The sequence below is a fragment of the Salvelinus sp. IW2-2015 genome, unplaced genomic scaffold, assembly GCF_002910315.2.
Source record: "Salvelinus sp. IW2-2015 unplaced genomic scaffold, ASM291031v2 Un_scaffold4401, whole genome shotgun sequence".
Lineage (NCBI taxonomy): Eukaryota > Metazoa > Chordata > Actinopteri > Salmoniformes > Salmonidae > Salvelinus > Salvelinus sp. IW2-2015.
Genome location: NW_019945671.1, coordinates 34,322 through 62,089, shown reverse-complemented (window position 1 = coordinate 62,089; position 27,768 = coordinate 34,322). Strand labels below are relative to the sequence as shown.

Below are 27,768 nucleotides of genomic sequence, written 5' to 3'. Positions count from 1 at the left end.
GTCTATGTACACAACAGAATAGTACAGGTACAATATAAACACAACCAGAAATCAGTACAGATAGTACAGGTTAAAACACAACAGATAGTACAGGTCTATAAACACAACAGAATAGTACAGGTCTATAAAACACAAACAGACTAGGTACAGGTCTATGTAAACAACAGAATAGTTACAGATCAGAGATAATAAGTGTATGAGAGCTTCTATCTTGGTGTACCTCTGAGGACTTAATGGGACTTACTTGACTTAAACTCATAGGCAGATGATGAATGTCCTCCATCTCACTCTGTTTGGGGAAGATTTTCCAGGTGTGTGGTTCACTTTTGGAGTGACTAAGGTCTTCAGAATACAAAAGCTGTGACTAAATTATTAATCTGTTACTTGGATATATTGAATCGATTACTGAAATGGTTGTTCAAGTTTAAATTACTTTACAGAAGAACTACACTACAGTAGAACTACACTACAGAATAACTACACTATAGTAGAACTACACTACAGTAGAAACTACACTACAGTAGAACTACACTACAGTAAAACTACACTACAGTAAAACTACACTACAGTAGAACTAGACTACAGTACAACTAGACTACAGACACTACACTACAGTAAAACTACACTACAGTACAACTACACTACCGTACAACACACTACAGTAGAACTACACTACAGTAGAACTACCACGAGTAGAACTACACTACAGTAGAACTAACCTACAGTAGAACTACACTACAGCCGTTGAGTTGCCATCCGTGTTGCATCACTGTGGCATTCTACATGCAATATTTTCAGTCATTAAATAGAATGAATGCATCAAATATCGAGAATTTAAACCTGTTAATTATTTTACGCTTCCATTAGGTACATCGCGAGGCAGCATTTATAGATTTTATAGGAGGCTCCATGGCTGATGGCATGCATGCAATACATTGAGTGGCTGCTGCCAACATACAACTCAATCTCTAGCCATTTAAAATAATAATTGGATGTATATAATGTGTTCACTAGTCACTAACCTTTTCTCAATATGGGGCGCTATTTTCACTTTGTAAAAAATCGTTCCCAAATTAAACTGCCTCGTACTCAATCTTGCTCGTACAATGCATATTATTATTACTATTGGATAGAAAACACTCTCTAGTTTCTAAAACCGTTTGAATTATATCTGTGAGTAAAACAGAACTCATTTTGCAGCAAACTTCCTGTCAGGAAGTGAAAAATCTGAAATCGAGGCTCTGTTCCAGGGCCTCCCTATTCATTTGCTTGAAATCTATTAGTATACATGCACTTCATACGCCTTCCACTGGATGTCAATAGGCTGTGAGAGGTGAATGGAGTATCGCTCTATCTGAGGTCAAAAGAAGCTATGGAATGAGATGACCCCAATTTCCTCTGTTTAGCAAGGCGCGGGAAGAACTCTGGATTGGCTTCTGAAAAGCTTTCGTTATAGCTAAGGTTGCTAATTCGAGAGGGAAAAAGGACATTCTAAATCCAAACAACGATTGTTCTGGACAAAGGACCCCTTGTACAACTGATGGAAGATCAGCAAAAGTAGGACCCATTTATGATGTTATTTCGTATTTCTGTCGAAAATGTTTAGACTTATATTCCCCCTTATTTTGGGCGCTGCTTGCTATAAGTAAGCTGTATGTCGTACTAACGTTATTTTTAAAAATCTAACACAGCGGTTGCATTAAGAACTAGTGTATCTTTCATTTGCTGTCCAAACTGTATTTTTTAGTAAAGTTTATGATTAGTTATTTGATTCGATTAGGTGCCTCTCCAAGATTTCTCCGGACAAATGTTTGTATTTTGACTACTATTCACATTGTTCAACTCAGAATTGTACCGCTAAATATGCACATTTTCGAACAAACCATATATGTATTGTGTAATATGATGTTATAGGACTGTCATCTGATGAAGTTTATGAAGGTTAGTGAAATAATTAATATCTTTTGCTGGTTTTGTCGCTATCGCTACTGTTGCTTGATTTGCCTTGAATCAATGCTGTTGTGTGGTTGGCTATTGTAGTAAGCTAATATAATGCTATATTGTGTTTTCGCTGTAAAACACTTAAAAAATCTGAAATATTGGCTGGATTCACAAGATGTTTGTCTTTCATTTGCTGTACACCATGTATTTTTCATAAATGTTTTATGATGAGTATTTAGGTATTTCACGTTGGTTTCTGTAGTTATTCTAGCTGCTTTGGTGAGATTTCTGATGGTGGCTGCAATGTAAAACTATGATTTATACCTGAAATATGCACATTTTTCAAACAAAACATATGCTATACAATAAATCTGTTATAAGACTGTCATCTAATGAAGTCTGATGAAGTTGTTTCTTGTTTAGTGACTATTTATATCTTTATTTGGTCGAATTTGTGATAGTTACCTATTCAGTAAAAAAATTGTGAAAATATGTGGTTGGGTCTTTTGCTATCGTGGTTAGCTAATATAAATACATATTGTGTTTTCGCTGTAAAACATTTTAAAAATCGGAAATGATGGCTGGATTCACAAGATGTGTATCTTTCATCTGGTGTCTTGGACTTGTGATTTCATGATATTTAGATGCTAGTATTTACTTGTGGCGCTATGCTAGGCTATGCTAGTCAGCTTTTTTACTGATGAGGGTGATCCCTGATCCGGGATTGTGACCAAGTAGAAGTTGCCATTTCATATAATGTTAACATACCCTACATTACTCATCTCATGTGTATATACTGTACTATTTACCATCTACTGCATCTTGCCTATGCTGTTCTGTACCATCACTCATCCATATATTTAGATATTACTGCATGGTCGGAACTAGAAGCACAAGCATTTCGCTACACTCACATTAACATCTGCTAACCATGTGTATGTGACCAATAAAATGTGATTTGATTTGATTTGCAATGTACGGTCGAAGTAGTTGGTAAAATTACAAGGTAACTTTTTTTCAAGGAGTCAGCAACTTTAGGTGATGTTTTCTAACTCATGAGTGTAATTTCTGTGCTTCTATGATGTCTGGTAAGCATGGTCAGGTATGTGTTTGTGAGGAGTCCTAAATTGGTTAGAAATACAAGACTGTGTGTGTCAGGTTATTATTTACAGGGACACTGAGGAGTCAACATCAACCCAAAACCCTGGATAGAGGGGCTCAGTGAATGTGGAGGTGAATGTGATCAGGTGTGTCAGTGTGTCAGAGGAGGCTCTATAGAAGGACAGAGTGCCGGCTGGCCAGTCCAGATACACTCCTACTCTGTGAGAGCTGGAGGAAGGGACGTCTATGGTAGTGGAGATATTATTGTGCCTGGCATAGTAACTGTTGTCAGAGCAGCGCAGACTCCAAGACTTGTTATTGTATCCAAGACAACAGTCATCACCCCATCCTCTCCTGCTGATTCCTTTATATGTCACTCCTATAACAGCCTCTCTCCCACTCCACTCTGCCTCCCAGTAACAGCGCCCAGTCAGACCCTCTCTACACAGCACCTGTCTATAGTCCTCAAATCTCTCTGGGTGATCAGGATACGGCTGCTTCTCTCTCCTCCATGTCACCTTTCTGTTCTCCTCAGACAGAAAGAGGAGTCTGTGTACTGTGTTTGGGTCCAGTGTGAGATCACAGACATCTGATGGATGAAACCAGACACAATATTAGAAATCATCATCATTCACATTAGAATGTTAACTCACTTTTCACTAATTCATTTAATGTAGATGTTTCTAGGTTGTCAAAAGGAGAAGTTAAAACCTCTTGAGCCCAGGGGGGGTGCTATTTCGATCTTGGAAAAATTGGTCCCCAAATTAAACTGCCTCGTACTCAATTCTTGCTCGTACATATGCATATTATTATTACTATTGGATAGAAAACACTCTCTAGTTTCTAAAACCGTTTGAATTATGTCTCTGAGTGAAACAGAACTCATTCTGCAGCACATTTCCTGTGAGGGAGTGAGATTTCTGAAATCGATGCCCCTGTCCTGGGTCAGTTTATAAGTCCTAATGCAAGCTATGGGTACATGCACTGCACACGCCTTCCTCTAGATGTCAGTAAGCGGGGAGATTTGAATGGAGTCGATTGCGCAATCTGGGACCTTATATAGGACCGTGGTACGGAAGGACCGTCCTTTTCAGCAGACGCATGAAGCATCACAATGGCGTCCTGCAAACGCTTTCGTTTTAGCAGTTCTATATCTCCGGTCATGTTTTTATTCGTTATAGGTGTTAGACATCATAAGGTAGTTAATTTAAACCGACTTATAGCAGTTTATAGCAGTTTATTGCGATTTTCTGGGATTTCTTTGCCATGTGCGTTCACGAGTTGGCGGCTAACATTAGCGGCTATTTCGACCGGACAGAGGACATCTTTCTGGAGAAAGAACACCTTGCCAAGATTCTGATGGAAGCTAATAGTCTTTATGCTGTTAATTCGTACCGTGTTGACAAATGTCAGATAATAATTCCGCCATGAACTATGGTGCGGTCTCACTTTAGCGCACGCTGTATGCTTGAAGTAACGTTAATTTTAATAATGTAATTCAGCGATTGCATTAAGAACTAATTTGTCTTTCAATTGCTGTCCAACCTGTATTTTTTAGTCAAGTTTTGGAATAGTTACTGATTAGATTAGGTGCCTCTTCAAAGATTTTTCCTGCCATTTTCTGGGCAGCTTTGCTACTTTTCTCATTGTATATAACCACGATTTGTGCTGCTAAACATGCACATTTTCGAACAAACTCTATATGTATGTTGTAATATGATGTTCAGCACTGTCATCTGAAGAATTCTGAGAAGGTTAGTGAAAAAATTAATATCTTTTTGGTGGTTTATACGTCATCTCTATGTTTGGCTTGATCAATGCTATTGTGAGCTATTGTGATGTTTGCTATTGTGCTAAGCTAATATAACGCTATATTGTGTTTTCGCTGTAAACACTTAGAACATCTGAAATATTGTCTGGATTCACAAGATCTGTGTCTTTCAATTGCTGTACGCTGTGTATTTTTAAATGTTTTATGATGAGTAATTAGTAATACACGTTGGTCTCTATAATTGCTCTGGCTGCTTCGGTGCTATTTTTGACGGTAGCTGTGATGGTAGCTGCAATGTAAAACTGATTTATACCTCAAATATGCACATTTTTCGAACAAAACATAGATTTTGATTGTGTAACATGTTATAAGACTGTCATCTGATGAAGTTGTTTCTTGGTTAGTTGGTTGGTTCTTGGTTAGTTAGGTTGGCTTTGTGCATGCTACCTGTGCTGTGAAAAATGTCTGTCCTTCTTTGTATTTGGTGGTGAGCTAACATAAATATACGTGCTGTTTTCGCTGTAAAACATTTAAAAAATTGGCCATGTTGACTGGATTCACAAGATGTGTATCTTTCATTTGCTGTATTGGACTTGTTAATGTGTGAAAGTTAAATATTTCTAAAAAATATATTTTGAATTTCGCGCTCTGCCTTTTCAGTGGAATGTGGGAGGAGTTCCGCTGGCGGAAGCTGGGGCGGTACAGGTTAGGTAACTTGAGACTTGTTGAATGATCATATGTTATACTGTATGGTAATATAAAACACACTTATTCCTATTAATCACACACACACACACACACACACACACACACACACACACACACACCACACACACACCACACACCACAACACACACACACACACACACACACACACCACACACACACACACACACACACCAATCCTGAACAGATCCATACACACGTATGCATCCTGAACACAAACACACGTTTCTAACGTAACACACACTCACCTGTACGCCACACACACTGAACACAAACAACCATTTCTTATGTAACACGAACACGCCACACACCACACACACACACACACACACACACACACACACACACACACACACAACACACACACACACAACTGTCAAATCAACTCTTTGTAAACTTTGGTGTCCCTGATTTCTGCTTCTGTAGAACTGCAGCTGATATTTATATGACCAAGTAAGTAATGATGGTGGTTTTTGACTTTGACTTAACTTGAATTAGATTATTCTTAGTCATATTCTTCAACGCAGTCAACACTCACATTTTCTAAGCCCAGGTTTCATTGTGTACTCTCCACCATGTTCCACACTGTAGTGATAAGTGGAAGAACAGACAGTCATTGAGGGATACACCTGAACTCACACAACACACCACAACACACACACCACACACACACACACCCACACACACACACACACCACACAACACACCACACACAACACACACACACCACCAACACCCACACACACACACACACACCACAACACACGATCAGCATAAAACGTGTCCAAGTGGTGGTCAGAATGTTTGTCTTAACTAGCCTGATAAGTCAAACATGTCTGATATGAACATTGACATAAACCCTCTACATACTTGAGTTTCTCCAGTCTGCAGTGTGGATCCTCCAGTCCAGCAGAGAGCGGTCTGACTCCTGAGTCTCCTGGGTGATTGTAGCTCAGGTCCAGCTCTCTCAGGTGTGAGGGGTTTGACTTCAAAGCTGAGACCAGAGAAGCACAGCCTTCCTCTGTGACTAGACAGCGTGACAGCCTGCAAACAGTAAAATCATATTAAAATCACACTGCTATGCTTTGGTGGTGAAAACGGAGTGGCAGTACATTTGTTTCAAAATTTTCAGATACATCAGTGTCCTGAAACCTGCCATATCTATTCAGAAATTAATGTGTCATTATTAAAAAAAGACAAATTATCAAAGTATTGCATGTAGATAGAAAAATGTACATTACAAATATTTGAGAAGACAGACCAGACAGTTTAAAAAGCAGTATCAGTCAAAAGACAAACACTAAGGTATCAGATTTGGATTGTATTGAGTATACAGTTACATAGTTGGTCAACAAGTGATAACTGTTCACCAGATCCACATGTGTTTACCAGGCACACATAATCCACACCATATCTATTTTGACAGTGAAGCTAACATTTTAAATGTGGCTCTATAATCCAACATTTTGGATTTCAGATCAAATGTTTCATATGAGGTGACAGTATATAATGTCACCTTTTATTTGAGGGTACTTTAATACATATCTGTTTCATGTTTTGAAATTAAAGCACTTTACGTATCCAGTCCCCCCATTTGAAGAAGTTATAAGTATTCTGACAAATACTAAGTGTATTAAAGTACTTACAAATATAGAGTATTAAAACTTCTTCTCAATAGGGGGTGCTATTTGCACTTTGTAATAATTTCGTTCCCAGCTGGTTTCTTCACGCATCCCGCCGACAGAAACAACCATATTTCTGGTAAGAAGAGGTGCGGGGGTGTATGCCTTATGATTAACGAGACGTGGTGTGATCATAACAACTTACAGGAACTCAAGTCCTTCTGTTCACCTGACTTAGAATTCCTCACAATCAAATGTCGACCGCATTATCTACCAAGAGAATTCTCTTCGATTATAATCACAGTCGTACATATTCCCCCCCAAGCAGACTCATCAATGGCCCTGAAAAAAAATAATTTGACTCTATGCAAACTGGAAACCACATATCCTGAGGCTGCATTCATTGTAGCTGGGGATTTTAACTTCTTAAGGGATATGGAGCAGCATTTTCACATTTGGATGAGAAGCGTGCCCATTTTAAACGGCCTGCTACTCTGGCTCAGAAGCCATGATATGCATATTATTAGTAGATTTGGATAGAAAATACTCTGAAGTTTCTAAAACTGTTTGAATGATGTATGTGAGTATAACAGAACTTATTTGCCAGGCGAAATCCTGAGGACAAACCATCCAGGAATTTTTTTTTTGAGGTCACTCTCTTCAATGAGTTTTAATGGGGAATCTAGAATAAGAAGGAAGGTGCTTGCACTTCCCATCGCTTCCACTGGATGTCAGCAGTCTTGAGAATTGACTGATGTTTATCCTCTGTGTAATGAAGAAGAACTGCCATCCAGAACGAGGGTAACGTCAAGTGTCCTGTTAGATAGACGCGCGTGACCAGAAATGCTCTGTCCACTTTGTTTTCCTCCAACGCTGTTGGTCCCGTATGGAATTTTATCGATTATTTACTTTAAAAACACCTAAAGTTGTATTAGGAAAGTTGTTTGGAATGTTTGGAACAAGTAACTTATGAGACATTTTGTAGTCATGTTTGGCGAGTTGGAACCGGTGTTTTCATGATCAAACGCACCAATTAAATGGACATTTTGGATATATAACGACAGAATTAATCGAGCAAAAGGACCATTTATGATGTTTATGGGACATACTGGAGTGCCAACAAAAGAAAATCTTCAAAGGTAAGGCATGATTTAGATTTTATTTCTGAGTTTTGTGTTGCTGTATGAAGTATGCTTGTCTGTGCTTGTTTGTTGGGCCTCAGATAAATGCATCGCTTGCTTTCGCCGAAATGCTTTTTTAAAATCTGACACGGTGGCTGGATTCACAAGAAATGCAGCTTTAATTTGGTATCTTGCGTGTGTGTTTCATGAAAGTTAATTTTTTTTGTAATTTATTTGAATTTGCAGCGCTGCATTGTGACTGGATTTTGGCCAGGTTGGACGCTAGCGTCCCAGTAGCCCAGACAGGTTAACAAGGCTAATCTGAAAACAAGACTCCCYAAATTCTATCAGCATATCGATTGTGCAACCAGGGCTGGTAAAACCCTGGATCATTGTTATTCTAACTTCCGCAACGCATTTAAGGCCCTTCCCCGCCCTCCTTTCGGAAGAGCTGACCACGACTCCATTTTGTTGCTTCCAGTCTACAGACAGAAACTAAAACAGGAAGCTCCCGCGCTCAGGTCTGTTCAACGCTGGTCCGACCAATCTGACTCCACACTTCAAGACTGCTTCGAACACGTGGATAGGGATATGTTTCGCATTGCGTCCAACAACAACATTGACGAATACGCTGATTCGGTGAGCGAGTTCATTAGAAAATGCATTGGTGATGTCGTACCCATAGCAACTATAAAAACATTCCCAAACCAGAAACCGTGGATTGATGGCAGCATTCTCACGAAACTGAAAGCGCAAACCACTGCTTTTAACCAGGGCAAGGTGACCGGAAACATGACCGAATACAAACAGTGTAGCTATTCCCTCGGCAAGGTAGTCAAACAAGCTAAGCATCAGTATAGAGACAAAGTAGAGTCGCAATTCAACGGCTCAGACACAAGAGGTATGTGGCAGGGTCGACAGTCAATCACGGATTACAAAAAGAAAACCAGCCCTGTTGCGGACCAGGATGTCTTGCTCCCAGACAGACTAAATAACTTCTTTGCTCGCTTTGAGGACAATACAGTGCCACTGACACGGCCCAATACCAAAACCTGCGGACTCTCCTTCACTGCAGCCGACGTGAGTAAAACATTTAAACGTGTTAACTCTCGCAAGGCTGCAGGCCCAGACGGCATCCCCAGCCGCGTCCTCAGAGCATGCGCAGACCAGCTGGCTGGTGTGTTTACGGACATATTCAATCAATCCTTATCCCAGTCTGCTGTCCCCCTCATGCTTCAAGAGGGCCACCATGTCCTTCCAAAAAGCTAAGGTAACTAGCAAACGACTACCGCCCCGTAGCACTCACTTCCGTCATCATGAAGTGCTTTGAGAGACTAGTCAAGGACCATATCACCTCCACCCTACCTGACACCCTAGACCCACTCCAATTTGCTTACCGACCCAATAGGTCCACAGATGACGCAATCACAACCACACTGCACACTGCCCTAAAATCTGGACAAGAGGAATACCTACGTGAGAATGCTGTTCATCGACTACAGCTCAGCATTTAACACCATAGTACCCTCCAAACTCGTCATCAAGCTCGAGACGCTGGGTCTTGACCCCGCCTGTGCAACTGGTACTGGACTTCCTGACGGGCCACCCCCAGGTGTGAGAGTAGTAACAACATCTCCACCCGCTGATTCTCAACACTGGGGCTCCACAAGGGTGCGTTCTGAGCCCTCTCCTGTACTCCCTGTTCACCCACGACTGCGTGGCCTTGCATGCCTCCAACTCAATCATTTCCACCCCGCTGATCATCAATCATCAAGTTTGCGGATGACACTACAGTGGTAGGCTTGATTACCAACAACGACGAGACGGCCTACAGGAGGAGGTGAGGGCCTCGGAGTTGTGGTGTCAGGAAAAATAATCCACACTCAACGTCAACAAAACAAGGAGATTATCGTGACTTCCAAACAGCAGAGGGAGCACCCCCCTATCCACATCGACGGGACAGTAGTGGAGAGGGTAGTAAGTTTTAAGTTCCTCGGCGTACACATCACGGACAAACTGAATTGGTCCACCCACACATACAGCGTTGTTAACCTCTAACGAGCCTCTACCCCGGGTCGGAGCACCCCCCATCCCCCACACACCGATTAGCATAGCTAGCATAGCTTCACAAGTAGATAGTAGCTCAAATTATATCTATAAATCACAAGTCCAAGACACCAGATGAAAGATACAGATCTTGTGAATAAACAGCACCATTTCAGATTTTTAAAATGTTTTACAGGGAAGCAAAATATGTAAATCTATTAGCTAAACACGTTAGCAAAATACACCACTATTCTAACTCCATCAGTTTCTTACTCCTTCAGGTGCTATCACCAATTCGGCCTAACTAAGATATTGATATCCACTAACCAAGAAAAAACCTCTTCAGATACAGTCTGATAACATATTCTGGTATAGGATAGTTTTGTTTAGAAAAAAGTGCATATTTCAGGTAGAAATCACAGTTTACAATTGCACCGACCATCGCAAATCACTAGAATTACTAGATAGAGCAACGTGTATGACCAATTTACTCATCATAAAACATTAAAATAGACAAAGCATAGCAATGGAAAGACCCATTTCTTGTGATTTCAGACCATATTTCAGATTTTCTAAGCGTTTTTCAGCGAAAACACAATAAATCGATAAGTTAGCATACCACATGTGCAAACGTTACCAGAGCATCGATTCCAGCCAGCACAGACGCTATAACGTAATCACCGCCAAAATATATAATTTCACTAACCTGTCTCAGAATTCTTCTCTTGACATGACACTCCTCTGTAACATCATTTTACAATATACATATACAGTTTGTTCGAAAAGGTGCATATTTAGCCATACAAAACCGTGGTACACAATAAAAAATACTAGGAAATCAAGCCTCAATATGTCTGACGTCATCTATCAGAGTGATCTAGTTAATTGAAAGCTAATCAAATACTTGACTAAAAAATACAGGGTTTACAGGAACGAAAGACAAATTAGTTCTTAATGCAACCGCTGATTTACATTTTTAAAATTATCCTTACTTTTCAATACAGGGTTCGCCAAGTGAAGCTATACCAAACAAAATGGCAAAATCGTTTAAAATATTTCGACAGAAACACGATTATCATATTAAATATTGCTACTTTGAGCTGTTCTTCCATCAGATTCTTGGGCAATGTATCCTTTCTATGTTATAAACGTCTTGGTCGATAGATGCCTCTGTCCTTCGAAAAGTCCACCACCAACGACCACATCCCAAAACGTGTCCAAACTTTCAGAGTGCACGACAAATAAATTCCTCAGAATCGCACTAAACGGATATAAATTGCTATAAAACGTTCAAATTAACTACATTATGATGTTTTAACAACTATAACGACTGAAAACATGACCGGAAATATTGCTGGTTAGAAAACGATTTGAACGAGGCAGGTCCGATGGCCTTCACGCTTCAGGCGCACGTTGAGAAAGGGGGTCTCTGTACATTTGTCTTATAATGGCTGTGAATGTCCCATCGATTTCATTGAAAACGTGATGACGTACAGACACCCAGAGGAAGACGTAGCAGTGTCGGTTCTTCATAGCATTCACTGTCGCCTTAAAAACAGACCCCAGATCAGAGGTAAAAATTTCTGAAATCTGACCCTGTCATGAAAAGTGCTGTAGAAATGTTCTGTACCACTCAGAGACAAAATTCCAACTTCTATAAACTAGAAGGTGTTTTCATCCAATAATAACAATAATATGCATATTGGACATCAAGAATTTAGCACGAGCGATTTAATTTGGAGACACAAATATGCTAATGCGAACAGCACCCCCATAAGTTCCAAGAAGTTATGATGTTTTTAACAACTATAACGACTGAAAACATGACCGGAGAAAAATATTGCTGGTTAGAAAACGATTTGGAACGAGGCAAGTCCGATGTCCTTCACGCTTCAGGCGCCAGCGAGAAAGGGACGTCCCTATACATTTGGTCTTTATTAATGGCTGTGATTTTCCCATCGATTCCATTGAAAACGTGATGACGTACAGACACCCAGAGAAGACGTAGGCAGTGTCGGTTTCTTCATAGCATCACTGTCGCCTTAAAAACAGACTCAGATCAGAGGTAAAAATTTCTGAAATCTGAACCCTGTCATGAAAAGTGCTGTAGATATTGTTCTGCCACTCAGAGACAAAATTCCAACTTCTATAGAAACTAGAAGGTTTTTCTATCCAATAATAACAATAATATATTGTGTACGATCAAGAATTTAGCACGAGGCAGTTTAATTTGGAGACACAAAATGCTAATGCGGAACAGCACCCCCTATAGTTCACAGAAGTTAAGAAGGCGCCGCACGCCTCTTCACCTCAGAGACTGAAGAAATTTGGGTTGTCACCAAAAGCACTCAAAAACTTTTACAGATGCACAACGAGAGCATCCTGCTGCCTGTATCACCGCTTGATACGGCAACTGCTCTGCCCACAACCGTAAGGCTCTCCAGAGGGTAGTGAGGTCTGCACAACGCATCACCAGGGCAAACTACCTGCCCTCCAGACACTACCACACCACCACAGCACAGAAGGCCATAAAGATCATCAAGGACAACAACCACCCGAGCCACTGCCTGTTCACCCCGCTATCATCCAGAAGGCGAATCAGTACAGGTGCATCAAAGCAGGGACCGAGAGACTGAAAAACAGCTTATCATTTACTTGGTCACAATCCCGATCCGGGAGCACCCTCATCAGTAAAAAACTGACACATAGCCTAGCATACGCCACAAGTAAATACTAGCATACTAAAATATCAATGAAATCGAACAACTCCCTACGACACATATGAAAGATACACATCTTGTGAATCCAGCCATCATTTCTGATTTTTTAAATGTTTTACAGGGAAAACACAATATGTAAATCTATTAGCTAACCACGATAGCAAAAGACCCAACTTTTTTTTCCCACCATTTTTTTACTGCATAGGTAGCTATCACAAATTCGACCAAATAAAGATATAAATAGTCACTAACCAAGAAACAACTTCATCAGATGACAGTCTTATAACAGATTTATTGTATAGCATGTGTTTTGTTCGAAAAATTTGCATATTTCAGGTATAAATCATAGTTTTACATTGCAGCCACCATCACAACTCTCACCAAAGCAGCTAGAATAACTACAGAAACCAACGTGAAATACCTAAATACTCATCATAAAACATTTATGAAAAATACACAGTGTACAGCAAATGAAAGACAAACATCTTGTGAATCCAGCCAATATTTCAGATTTTTTAAGTGTTTTACAGCGAAAACACAATATAGCATTATATTAGCTTACTACAATAGCCTACCACACAGCCCCATTCATTCAACATAACGTTAGCGATAGCGAATAAACCAGAAAAATATATTAATTTTTTCACTAACCTTCTCAAACTTCATCAGATGACAGTCCTATAACATCATATTACACAATACATATATGGTTTGTTCGAAAATGTGCATATTTAGCGGTACAATTCGTGGTTGAACAATGTGAATAAGTAGCCAAAATTCAATCAATTTGTCCGGAGATATCTTGGAGAGGCACCTAATCTAATCAATAACTAATCATAAACTTGACTAAAAAATACAGGTTGGACAGCAAATTAAAGATACACTAGTTCTTAATGCAACCGCTAGATTTTTTTTAAAATAACGTTACTACGACATACAGCTTACGTTATAGCGAGACAGCGCCGAAAATAATGGCGGATTAGTAGTCTAAACATTTGACAGAAATACGAATTAACATCATAAATTGTTCCTACTATTTGATGAGCTTCCATCAGAATCTTTTACAAGTTGTCCTTTGTCCAGAATAATCGTTGTTCGGTTGTAGAATGTCGTCTTCATCTGTGGAATTAGCTAACGAAGCTAGCCATGAGGCACAGAAGTGGCCAACCCACCATAACGCAAAACAAAGAAAATACCGAAAATCGCATTAAACTGATATAAACTGATATAACTCGGTTTAAAATAACTACATTATGATGTTTTTAACACATATATCAAATTAAATCAGAGCCGGAGATATCTAACTTCTAAAACGAAATCTTATCAGAGCGCAATGGAGAGGTCCTTCTTGCGTCAGGCCAAACCATGAAAAGACCAGACCTTCCATTCCAACAGGTCTTGTTCGGCCTCAGATCTAGCTAGACACCCCATTCCAACTCTCACTGCCTACTGACATCTCGTGGAAGGCGTTTGCAGTGCATGTCGACCCATAGATTACATGCAAATGAATAAACTGACCCTGGAACAGAGCCCTCGATTTCAGATTTTTCAGGTCCTGACTGGAAGTTTGCTGCAAAATTAGTTCTGTTTTACTCACAGATATAATTCAAACGGTTTTAGAAACTAGAGAGTGTTTTCTATCCAATAGTAATAATAATATGCATATTGTACGAGCGAGTACGAGGCAGTTCAATTTGGGAACGATTTTTTACAAAGTGAAAATGGCGCCCCCCTATTGAGAAAAGGTTTTAAATCTCAAGGCCATCAGACTGTTAAACAGCCACCACTAACATTGAGCGGCTGCTGCCAACATACTGACTCAACTCCAGCCACTTTAATAATGGAAATTGATGTAAAAAAAATGTATCACTAGCCACTTTAAATGATGCCACTTATTATAATATTTACATACCCTACATTACTCATCTCATATGTATATACTGTACTCTATACCATCTACTGCATCTTGCCATCTTTTTGAAATACATGTATGACTAGCCACTTTAAACTATGCCACTTTTATGTTTACATACCCTACATTACTCATCTCATATGTATATACTGTACTCTATACCATCTACTGCATCTTGCCTCTGCCGTTCTGTACCATCACTCATTCATATATCTTTATGTACATATTCTTTATCCCTTTACACTTGTGTGTATAAGGTAGTAGTTTTGGAATTGTTAGGTTAGATTACTCGTTGGTTATTACTGCATTGTTGGAACTAGAAGCACAAGCATTTCGCTACACTCGCATTAACATCTGCTAACCATGTGTATGTGTCAAATAAAATTTGATTTGATTTGATGATTTGATTGGATAACAGAGGGGGTATGATCTTTGTGCCTCTGTAACTTTCTCATTCATCATCATTCACGATTCATTCCTTATTTTTCATAATCATGGTAACATCCACATGAATGTAGAAGTGTTCAGAAACATCTTCTATTCTTACTGACAATACAAGTGAAGTGACTCCAAAATGACAGGACATTATTCACCATTCAGTTTCTATTAGGAAAAACAACATCCAAAACACAACCAAATCAAGCTGGTAATGTATTCAACAAGTTGGTAGAATCACAAGCCTGATGTAATCACTGCAAGCATGGAATATGGGACCAAATACTAAACTTATGACTAAATTAATTTGTCCAAATTATTAAGACTTCTTCAAATACATAAAGTTTTTATTTATTTCTAAACTGTAAAATATATGAATATGAAATTGAAATAAAAATACCCTCAAATAAAAGGTGACATTCTGTACTCCTAATATGAAACATTCTATCTCATATCCAAAACGCTGGAGCATAGCACCACATTTAAAACTATAAGCTTCACTGTTCAAACACATATGGTGTGGACTATGTGTGCCTGGTAAACACATGTGGATCTGGTGAACAGTTATCACTTGTTGACCAACTACAGGAATACTGACCTCAGAGTCTCCAGTTTACAGTGGGGATTCCCCAGTCCAGCAGAGAGCAGCTTCACTCCTGAATCCTTCAGGTCATTGTTACTCAGGTCCAGCTCTCTCAGGTGTGAGGGGTTTGACCTCAGAGCTGAGGCCAGAGAAGCACAGCCTTCCTCTGTGACTAGACAGCCTGACAGCCTGCAAAGAGTCACATCATATTAAAATCACACTGATATTCTTTGTGGTGAAAATAGTGGCAGTGTATTTTTTCAACATATTCAGATACAACATTGTCCTGAAACCTACCATATCTATTCATAAATGGATATTTCATTATTAGAAATGACAAATTATCAAAGTATTGCCTGTAGATAGAAAAATGCATAGTACAAACATTTGAGTAGACTGTGACCAGATCAGTTTAAAAAGCAGTATCAGTCAAAATACAAACAGTGAGGAATCAGATTTAGATTGTATTTAGTAAACAGTCCACACAACATCTATTTTGACAGTGAAGCTAATGTTTTAAATGTGTCTCTATACTCCAGCATTTTGGATTTCAGATCAAATGTTTCATATGAGGTGTTTTGAGATATGTTTTGCCCAATAGTGATGAATAGTGGATGATGACTGGAGTAATTTTCTGTCTAAGTGAGTAGATAACATGTTTCTAAACACGACTACATTAATCCTGATGATGCCATGATATGAATATGCAATATTCAAAATACAAATCATAAATCATAATGAAAACTTTGATGTGAAAAAGTTAGAGACTACAACAAAACATGCTAACCTCTCACCATTACCAATAACAGAGGCTACAACAAAACATGCTAACCTCTCACCATTACCAATAACAGAGCCTTCCACAAAACATGCTAACCTCTCACCATTACAATAACAGAGGCTACAACAAAACATGCTAACCTCTCACCATTACCAATAACAGAGGCTACAAAAACATGCTAACTCTCACCATTACCAAAACAGAGGCTACAACAAAACATGCTAACCTCTCACCATTACCAATAACAGAGGGCTACAACAAAACATCTAACCTCTCACCATTACCAATAACAGAGGCTTCAACAAAACATGCTAACCTCTCACCCATTACCAATAACAGAGGCTCAACAAAACTGCAAACCTCTCACCATTACCAATAACAGAGGCTACAACAAAACATGCTAACCTCTCACCATTACCAATAACAGAGCTTCAACAAAACATGCTAACCTCTCACCATTACCAATAACAGAGGCTACAACAAAACATCTAATCTCTAACCATACCAATAACAGAGACTACAACAAAAACATGCTAACCTCTCACCATTACCAATAACAGAGGCTACAACAAAACATTAACCTCTCACCATTACCAATAACAGAGCTACAACAAAACATGCTAACCTTCCACCATTACAATAACAAGACTTACAACAAAACATACTAACCTCTCACCATTACCAATAACAGAGGCTACAACAAAACATGCTAACCTCTCACCATTACCAATAACAGGCTACAACAAAACATGCTAACCTCTCACCATTACCAATAACAGAGGCGACAACAAAACATGCTAACCTCTCACCATTACCAATAACAGAGGATACAACAAAACATGCTAAACTCTCATCCAACTTTCTCATTCATCATCATTCACGATTCATTCATGATTATTCATAATCATGGTAACATTCACATGAATGTAGAAGTGTTCAGAAACATCTTCTATTCTTACTGACAATACAAGTGAAGTGACTCCAAAATGACAGAACATTATTCACCATTCAGTTTCTATTAGGAAAAAACACCTAAAACACAACGAAGACAAACTGCAAATTCATTCTGCTGGACGACTGTGTGATCACGCTATCCGTAGCCGACGTGAGTAAGACCTTTAAACAGGTCAAGATTCACAAGGCTGCGGGGCCAGACGGATTACCAGGACGTGTGCTCCGGGCATGTGCTGACCAACTGGGAGGTGTCTTCATTTACATTTTCAACATGTCCCTGATTGAGACTGTAATACCAACATGTTTCAAGCAGACCACCATCGTCCCTGTGCCAAAGAACACGAAGGCAACCTACCTAAATGACTACAGACCGTAGCACTCACGTCCGTAGCCATGAAGTGCTTTGAAAGGCTGGTAATGGCTCACATCAACACCATTATCCCAGAAACCCTAGACCCACTCCAATTTGCATACCGCCTAAACAAATCCACAGACGATGCAATCTCTATTGCACTCCACACTGCCCTTTCACACCTGGACAAAAGGAACACCTATGTTGGAATGCTATTCATTGACTACAGCTCAGCGTTCAACACCATAGTACCCTCAAAAGCTCATCACTAAGCTGAGGATCCTGGGACTAAACACCTATCTCTGCAACTGGATCCTGGACTTCCTGACGGGCCGCTCCCAGGTGGTGAGGGTAGGTAACAACACATCCGCCACACTGATCCTCAACACAGAGGCCCCTCAGGGGTGCGGGCTCAGTCCCCTCCTGTACTCCCTGTTCACCCACGACTGCATGGCCAGGCACGACTCCAACACCATCATTAAGTTTGCAGACGACACAACAGTGGTAGGCCTGGTCACCAACAATGACGAGACAGCCTATAGGGACGAGGTCAGAGACCTGGCCGGGTGGTGCCAGGACAACAACCTCTCCCTCAACGTAACCAAGACTAAGGAGATGATTGTGGACTACAGGAAAAGTAGGACCGAGCATGCCCCCATTCTCATCGACGGGGCTGTAGTGGAGCAGGTTGAGAGCTTCAACTTCCTTGGTGTCCACATTACCAACAAACTAGAATGGTCCAAACACACCAAGATAGTCGTGAAGAGGGCACAACTAAACCTATTCCCCCTCAGGAAACTAAAAAGACTTGGCATGGGTCTGTCAGAGGTTCACCTAGGGGTCATGATAGGGCTGTAATAAATGTTTGATGTATTATAATAATTGATTATGGATATGTTGTATTAATAGAAGGGGAGGAGTTATAAGACCCCTCCCTCCTTACATACTTTAAGGGAACATTTTGATGCTTGCCATATGGTTAGTGAGAAAGCCCATATTGCAAATGTACGGCCCCTTACTAGATGTCCGAAAACGTTTGTAAAATTCACGGACGGCGTCAGGCCGTGCGGCAGGGCTGGGTCTTCCAGGAAGTCATCAAACGAACTCTCTCGGACTTTCGGTTTCCGTTTTATAAAATATTCAAATTTTGGTCATTTTTCCGCTGTCCCGGTAAATCCCACAAGAGGGTGAATGGAATCATGTTGCAAATGTCAAAACATCACCAATCACGACGTGGCCTTATCTCCTAAACGGAAAATATTTTGAAGACGAAACTTGGCATAATGGGCAGTTGGCCCCGCACAAGATGGCGTCTAGGTCTCAACGGTTTTTGAGTTATGGCCATTTTTCTGGGATTAAAGGTCAAAAATGAAAATAGAAAAATAATTTGACCGCTTCACGTCAAAGTAAGTGAACATACGGTGTCAAAAAAAAAAGAACCAGCCATTTATCCATCGTCATTTAAGAGAAATCGTACAATGTCAAATTGGTGATGTTCAAAAATGTTTGAAAAGTTACAGATCCAGTTGCAGTGTGTTCATACGGATTTTTTAAAGTGTGCTTCGGAGCTCTGCGAGATTTCTGTGATTTTCTGTGATTTTCTGAAATAACATGTACTGATTCAACCCTCTGTAAATAAGTCAGTTCTTAACGTAAAGACTTAAAACTCAACAGTCTATAAGTGCCTACCCCAAGGAGGATATGTGTTCACTTTCAGCTTCCTGTGTAAACCGGAAGTGCCTTAAAAGGGTGTCAAAGATGCTGTTTCGAAGGATTAAAAAGGTCTGATATTTTCAAAACTTCATATGTGTTATTAGGCAACCCTCATGAACTGTAAATCAGTCATTTCTCCCAACAGATGTCAAATAAAAGCTCTCTCTCTCACACACACACACACACACACACACATCAAGGTTGGAGTGACAAAGTGTGGTGCTTAAAGACATACAGAGCCTGCAATGGCATTACCATAATCTCTAGGCTGTGCCGAGTTCAACGAGATGCCACGCTTGACCGTAGCTCGCTCGGTCTAAGCACAGCGACCATGAGAAAAAGTAGGCCCAAAATGAAGCCTGGCCCTAATTGTCATTTGCTTTTGGGTGACAGTGAGAGAACCGTTAGGGTGAGAAGCACATATCGACCTCAGGTACTTTCCTGAGGTCCTCCCGATCTGTGCAAGCCTAACCTTGACCGTGTAGCATTAACCCTTAACAATTAAAAAAAGGTGTTTCCATCAAACAGTTTACAATGACTTCTCTCCCCATAGGAATACATTGCCTGCTCCTCTAAAGTCAACCTGAAGCCTATGTGGGTTATGAATGTCTTATGAACCTGTCTTCGATGACAATCCATCAAGCCACTATGAGGTCTACCTGTGTCGATTCTAAGCTTCCTGAAGCAACCGGAAGTGGTTAAAATCACCCTAAAAGTGTTTTCCATACCCAACCTGCAGTTTGATAGAAATAGTGCATTCAACCCTGTGTAAATCAGTCAGTTCTTAACGTAAAGACTTAAAACTCAGGATTCTGTAAAAGCATACCCCAATGAGGATATGTGTTTACTTTTAGCTTCCTGTGCCAACCGGAAGTGCCATAATTGGTGTCACAGGGGCTGTTTCGAAGGTTTAAAAAAGTCAGATCTTTCCAAAACTTCATATGTGCGATTAGGCAACCCTCATTAACTGTAAATCAGTCATGTCTCCCATAAAATTTCCAAGGAAACTAAATCACACACACAGCTTAGAAGGAGGTACACATTGGAATGCCTATAGACAGACAGTGCCTGCAATAGTTATCTTTGTTCGAACTAAAAAAGAACCGTCAGACCTAGAGTTCTGAAAATTTAGAAACCTGTTCTAGAGCTCGGGTCGATAGTGCGTGGTGAGTTATGTGTCTCTAGAAGGTTCTCGGACCGAGAAACAGCCTCGTACATTTGCAATAACTTAAATTAATTTTTTCATCACGAAAATGCCGACATTTAGAAATGTCCCAGAGTCGCACGACTAGGTGCATTGCAACCGCCTCGGCCCATAGACGGACCCCAACATTTCTGTCCGATAGCTCATTCAAGGACCCCGTAGCAAGTCATGGAAAAAAGTGGATTTTCAGCACCAATTAGGGTCTTGCTCGGGTACCAAATGACCTATCAAGACGAAACTTGGGATTCGGTGTTGCCTCAGCTAGGCCTACACATAATGTCAGAACTGGACCCGCAGCTAGAACGTAACTACGTGATTTACATTTTTATTATGGTTTGAACAGAAGGCGCTGTGATTTTTGGGCCAGCTCTGAAGTATGTGATAGTTGGCTTCTAAACGAGTTGTAAAAAGTGGGTGTGCTGTCAGTTTGTATCAGTTTGGTGTCAGAATGATATCTAATTGACTGATGGACGGTGACTTGCTGGTGACTTTTGGCCACTTGCAATATGTTTAAACAGTGAGGTACCATCACCAAAGTGACATTCTGAAATCAACCCCAACGAGCGATGGAGAGGAACCAGAATCACTGCCCCGGCCATCCTGCGTTCTTCAGGCCAGTCAATTTTGCATTTCTGCAGTGTTTTTGTGCATGACAAATTCGTGATGGTAAATGCCCATTGAAACATATTGCAAATGCACGTGCATTTGCAATATGATTCAACAGTGAAAAAACATCACCAAATGGACCTGATGAAATCAACACAACGAGCGATGGAGAGGAACCACTATCAATATGAAAAACCACAGTGGAGCGCACTCGCCATCTGTTGGAATTTTTAAGTATTACACTTGGCATTTGCCATATGGCATTTGCAATCAACTTTGGATGAAACAACGCCGAATTGGATGGTATTGGACACCGTGTATATGGTTCGTACGGTGCCAACATGTTCCCATTCATTTTTGTCTACTTGAGGGGGGAGTTCCCTTACATTTATAGGGTCCTAGACTACAGATTAAAAAATATATATATTCAATATAGAGTTTTAGTATTGATCTACAGTTGTATTTTTGTTCTCTCTCTCTGCTTTTTATTTTTAAAAACTCTGGGAAATGTGTGACTGAGACAGAACTCTGCACTGAGACAGAACTCTGCACTGAGACAGAACTCTGCACTGAGACAGAACTCTGCACTGAGACAGAACTCTGCACTGANCTGCACTGAGACAGAACTCTGCACTGAGACAGAACTCTGCACTGAGACAGAACTCTGCACTGAGACAGAACTCTGCACTGAGACAGAACTCTGCAGGGAAGTGTAGGAGATAAGTCTAGTCAAACATTTCACTATAAATCAACTTGGACATTTCCTGCTAAGCTTTTAGATAACACACTAAAAGCCTTGTTTATATAGTTTTGTAGGCATGGTTTTGGTCGCAGGAGTAAAAGGTAATTACTAGGCAGTGACATCACTAAAGGCTGGACTTCGGGTTTGATAAAATAACAGGAGACCTTTTCTTTAGCGCAGAACTTACTCAGAAACATGCGTGCCATGTTCCTGTTTGTCAACTTCTGTCTGCAATTGCATTAATAAAGGTTTTTGAATGGAATAACTAAAGATATTGTCATAATGCTAATTTCACCAATGAGCCAATGATTGATAAGAAAGAAGGAAGGAATGAACCCCAATAGGTCCTCAGATCCTGAAAAGGTTCTACAGCTGCACCATCGAGAGCATCCTGACTGGTTGTATCTCTGCCTGGTATGGCAATTGTTCGGCCTCCGACCACAAGGCACTACAGAGGGTAGTGTGTACGGCCCAGTACATCACTGGGGCTAAGCTGCCTGCCATCCAGGACCTCTACACCAGGCGGTATCAGAGGAAGGCCCTAAAAAATGTCAAAGACCCCAGCCACCCCAGTCATAGACTGTTCTCTCTACTACCGCATGGCAAGCTGTACCGGAGTGCCAAGTCTAGGACAAACAGACTTCTCAACTGTTTTTACCCCCAAGCCATAAGACTCCTGAACAGGTAACCAAATGGCTACCCAGACTATTTGCATTGTGTGCCCCCCCATCCCCCCAACTCCTCTTTTGACGCTGCTGCTACTCTCTGTTTATCATATATGCATAGTCACTTTAACCACATTTACATGTACATACTACCTCAATCAGCCTGACTAACCTGTGCCTGTATATAGCCTCACTACTGTTATTTTTCACTGTCTTTCTACTGTTGTTTTTATTTCTTTACTTACATATTGTTCACCTAATACCTTTTTTTGCACTGTTGGTTAGAGCCTGTAAGTAAGCATTTCACTGTTGTATTCGGCGCACGTGACGAACAAACTTTGATTTGATTTTTACCTGCTTTTTAAATCTGATTCAGTTACTTGATGTGGAAATAAAAAAATAAATGTAAGCTTCACTGTCCAAACACATATGGTGTGGACTATGTGTGTCTGGTAAACCCATGTGGATCTGGTGAACAGTTATCACTTGTTGACCAACTACAGGAATACTGACCTCAGAGTCTCCAGTTTACAGTGGGGATTCCCCAGTCCAGCAGAGAGCAGCTTCACTCCTGAATCCTTCAGGTCATTGTTACTCAGGTCCAGCTCTCTCAGGTGTGAGGGGTTTGACTCCAGAGCTGAGACCAGAGAAGCACAGCCTTCCTCTGTGACTCCACAGCCTGACAGCCTGACAAAGAGATCATCATGACGTCACAAACACACTGTTCATTTAACGAGTTGTGTAGAAGGACAATGGCAGATGCATTTGGTTTATTCTCCCTAACAACGTCTCCTAGAATTGGATGGTCATAATGTTATACTAATGTGAAAATCAATGTATTTATTCAAAATGTTATTCAATATAATATTATATACATATTATAATACATATTTTTCTCGTAAATGAATATTTATTACTGATGATTGGTACTTCAATGTAATTTGATGTACTCACAGAGCAGCTCTGGAGGCTTTGACCACTGGCAGCAGCCTCAGAAGACCTTCCTCTGATCTGGAGTATTTCTTCAGGTCAAACACATCCAGCTCCTTTTCTGAAGTCAGCAACACAAAGACCAGAGCTGACCACTGTGCAGGTGACAGTTCGTCTTCTGAGAAACTTCCTGATCTCAGGTAGCTTTGGATCTCCTCCAGTAGAGAATGGTCATTCAGTTCATTCAGACAGTGGAACAGATTGATGCACCTCTCTGGAGAGGGATTATCCTTGATCTTCTCCTTGATGTACTTGACTGTTTCTTCTTGGCTCTGTGAGCTGCATCTTGTCTTTGTCAGTAGACCTTGTAAGTGCTTCTGATTGGACTCCAGTGAGAGGCCCAGAAGGAAGCGGAGGAAAAGGTCCAGGTTTCCCGTCTCACTTTGTAAGGCTTTATCCACAGCACTCTTGTAGAAAGTAACTGCAGACTTGTCTTTTGTTTGCAGTTTGTCCATTAGATTCTCATTGTTGTTGATGAAKGAGAGGAACACATATACAGCAGCCAGAAACTCCTGAATGCTCAGATGCACGAAGCAGTACACCTTGTACTGGTACAGCCCACATTCCTCTTTAAAGAGCTGTGTGCAYAATCCTGAGTACACTGAGGCTTCATTGACATCAATGCCAGCCTCTTTAAGGTCTTCTTCATAGAAAATCAGATTTCCCTTCACAAGCTGTTGAAAAGCCAGTTTTCCCAGTGACAGAATGCTCTCTTTATTSCAGTGTGGACCTGTCTCTTCTTTCCCAAGATACTTTTCATTCTTCTGTTGGGTATGAAACACCACAAGGTGTGTGTACATCTCAGTCAGAGTCTTTGGCATCTCTTCTCTCTTATGTTBCAGCATGTGTTCAAGGACTGTTGCAGAAATCCAACAGAAGACTGGAATGTGGCACATGATGTGGAGGCTCCTTGATGTCTTTATGTGTGAGATGATTCTGCTGGCCAGGTCCTCATCACTGAATCTCTTCCTGAAGTACTCCTCCTTCTGTGGGTCATTGAAYCCTCGTACYTCTGTCACCTGGTCAACACAYYCTGAAGGGATCTTATTGGCTGCTGCAGGTCGGGTAGTTATCCAGAGGAGAGCAGAGGGAAGCAGATTTCCCTTGATGAGATTTGTCAGCAGAACATCCACTGAGGTTGACTCTGTGACGTCACAACAGATCTTGTTCTTCTGGAAGTCTAGGGGCAGTCGGCACTCATCCAGACCATCAAAGATGAACAGAACTTTGTACTTGTYGWAGTTGGAGATYCTTGATTSTTTGGTTTCYATTGAGAAGYGATTRAGRAGTTCAATSAAAGTGTGTTTGTSCYCTTTCATCAAATTCAGCTCCCGRAAAGGRAATGAAAATAYAAATTGGACATCCTGATTTGCTTTTCCTTCAGCCCAGTCCAGAATGAACTTCTGCACAGAGACTGTTTTTCCAATGCCAGCGACTCCCTTTGTCAGCACAGTTCTGATAAGTTTGTCTTGTCCAGTTAAGGGTTTGAAGATGTCGTTACATTTGATTGCAGTCTCTGGTCTTGCTTKTTTCCTGGYTGTTGTCTCAATCTGTCTCAKCTCATGTTCATTATTGACCTCTCCTGTTCCACCCTCTGTGATGTAGAGCTCTGTGTAGATCTTATTGAGAAGTGTTGGGTTTCCTTGTTTAGCGATCCCCTCAAATACACATTGAAACTTCTTCTTCAGATTAGATTTGAGTTCACGTTGGCAAATCACAGCAGGATCATCTGAATCTAGAAATAACACAAAGGATATTAATATTAGGTCTGTTTATTCTCTTAACTGTCTGTGTAAATGTGTACATGTTTTCATAATGCATTACAGACTGGTGTGACTGATTACATTATTATTGGTATTATTGATGGTATTATTAATGTTGTCTCTCTCTCTCTCTAAATTAATCGCCACAACACATCCCTGATGCTACTTGATGAGGTCACTAGGTGTTGTGTTAAGGCTGCTACAATATCATTGAGTTACACAGCTACTTTAGCTGTACTTTAGCTTCAGCTTTTAAATGTTATAAAACATCTTTCAACATGAGGCAGACAGGTCTTACATTTCTCCAGTGTGTCAGCAAGCTCCTTCTGGTTCATTTTCCTCAGGACGTGCAGTGTGATCTTCAGAGCCCCCTCTCTGGCACTGCTCTCCTGCTTCTCATCTTCAGCATCCACCACTTCCTTATCCTGCTTCTGACTCTCAAAGCCTTCTGGGAGTTCTGGACTAAGAATCCTCTTDAACATCTTCAGCTCGTTCTTCACAAATGTCATAATTTTCTCTTCAAGCAACTGAAATAAATCAAGTAAATAAGTTAAGCAAGAGAAGAATTGCTTTCTCATTAACACATTAATGAATGATTGACAGATCAACATTACTTGAGATAAACAAAAACAAATGTACATAACAGGACCACATACACTGAAAATGGAGGCCAGGTCTGTTTGATGACTCTGGGAAGACTGACCACTGAGAATCTCTGACTCTGATCTCTCCTGTTGGTTTCTGTGGACAAAACATGAGATTACATCTCCTCATCCAGGGAGTAACACACAACACACAACAGGCAACACCACACACACACACACACACACACACACACACACACACACACACACACACACACACACACACACACACACACACACACACACAACCACACACACACACAACACACACACACCAGGGAATGTTGTTGTTGCTATGAAAATGGACAAAAGGATTATTGGGAAATGAAAGGAAAAAGGGAGAGGAGAATGACTAGAGACAGTGTTGTTTAACTCACTGACCATTGACCCATGAGTTCTTCTTACTTTTGTTCAGTAAGAAAAGTCTCCCTCTCTAAAGTTATAGGAGTCATCCATAGACCGGTCACTCTTCATGGACACACAGCTGGGAAACAGGGGAGGCTGGTCTCTCCTGCTTGATTGGGCTTCAACACAACAGAGACAAACATTACATCTCTCACATCTACTCTGAGCTCAGATGGGGAACAGAAAGAGGTTTTCATTCAAAGGCTATATCATCATTTTCAAGAAATGTTCGTAATTAGCTTTTATTGTTTAAAAGAATGTTATGTTTATTGTTAATTGTTTTTTCTGCTAAATGAGGAGATGGCACGTGGGTTACCGCTGCTTCTATAACACCAATGAGGAGATGGCAACGAGTGGTACTGATCTTCTATAAGACCAATGAGGAGATGGCACGTGGGTACTGCTTCTATAAACCAATGAAGAGAATGGCAGCGTGGTACCCTCACATGAATGCGGGTACCTGCTATACCAATGGCACTGTACTGCTTATAACACGAGACGAACTGGACGTGTTATTAACGAAGATGGCACGTGGGTACCTGCTTCTATAAACCATGAGAGATACACGTACCTTATAAGAGGAGATGGCACGTGGGGTAAACCTGCTTCTATAAACCAATGAGGAGATGCCAGCGCCAAATTGCGTCACAAATAGAAACTTGACTTCCAGAAACGCGGAGCAGTGGCTTGCTAGCTAGCATTGGTCGTTCTTTACTCGTCTGATGAAATGACACGAATCCGGTGAACCACAAAAATGAAACAAGGATAGAGAGTGAAAAGATCTGGCTACACTCATACTGTCCCTGACCGTAAAGAAAAAAGCAAATTGAACATCGAAACTTCGTGTCTCAACACTGTAGTGAACTCCGTGTTATTCCCCAAGATCACCTCAGCAACTCTGCGCGTAACCGGACAATATGCTTGGCGCCACACCGACGGGGAGCGGACAGTTCTGTACGGGAGCGGAACGA

At 40.7% G+C, this 27,768-nt stretch overlaps 1 protein-coding gene across 6 annotated transcripts; it reads right to left on the bottom strand.

Annotated features, from left to right (window-relative positions):
- Positions 1-14: 14 nt before the first annotated feature.
- Positions 15-26,527, bottom strand: LOC112077240 (NLR family CARD domain-containing protein 3-like). Of its 6 annotated transcripts, none has more exons than XM_024143794.2 (9): positions 26,405-26,527; positions 26,047-26,275; positions 23,950-25,720; positions 23,509-23,682; positions 15,994-16,167; positions 6,410-6,583; positions 6,078-6,124; positions 732-3,631; positions 15-445 (listed from the first exon to the last, which is right to left on the bottom strand). In XM_024143794.2, the coding sequence occupies exons 2-8, from the start codon at positions 26,255-26,257 to the stop codon at positions 3,108-3,110; spliced, it is 3,075 nt and encodes a 1,024-aa protein (XP_023999562.2). In that variant the 5' UTR covers positions 26,258-26,275; positions 26,405-26,527; the 3' UTR covers positions 15-445; positions 732-3,107. The 6 variants fall into 6 exon arrangements, with proteins under 6 accessions (XP_023999562.2, XP_070297712.1, XP_070297713.1 ...); XM_070441611.1 differs by having other exon boundaries at positions 23,950-25,714; XM_070441612.1 differs by lacking the exon at positions 6,410-6,583.
- Between the last annotated feature and the right edge of the window lie 1,241 nt (positions 26,528-27,768).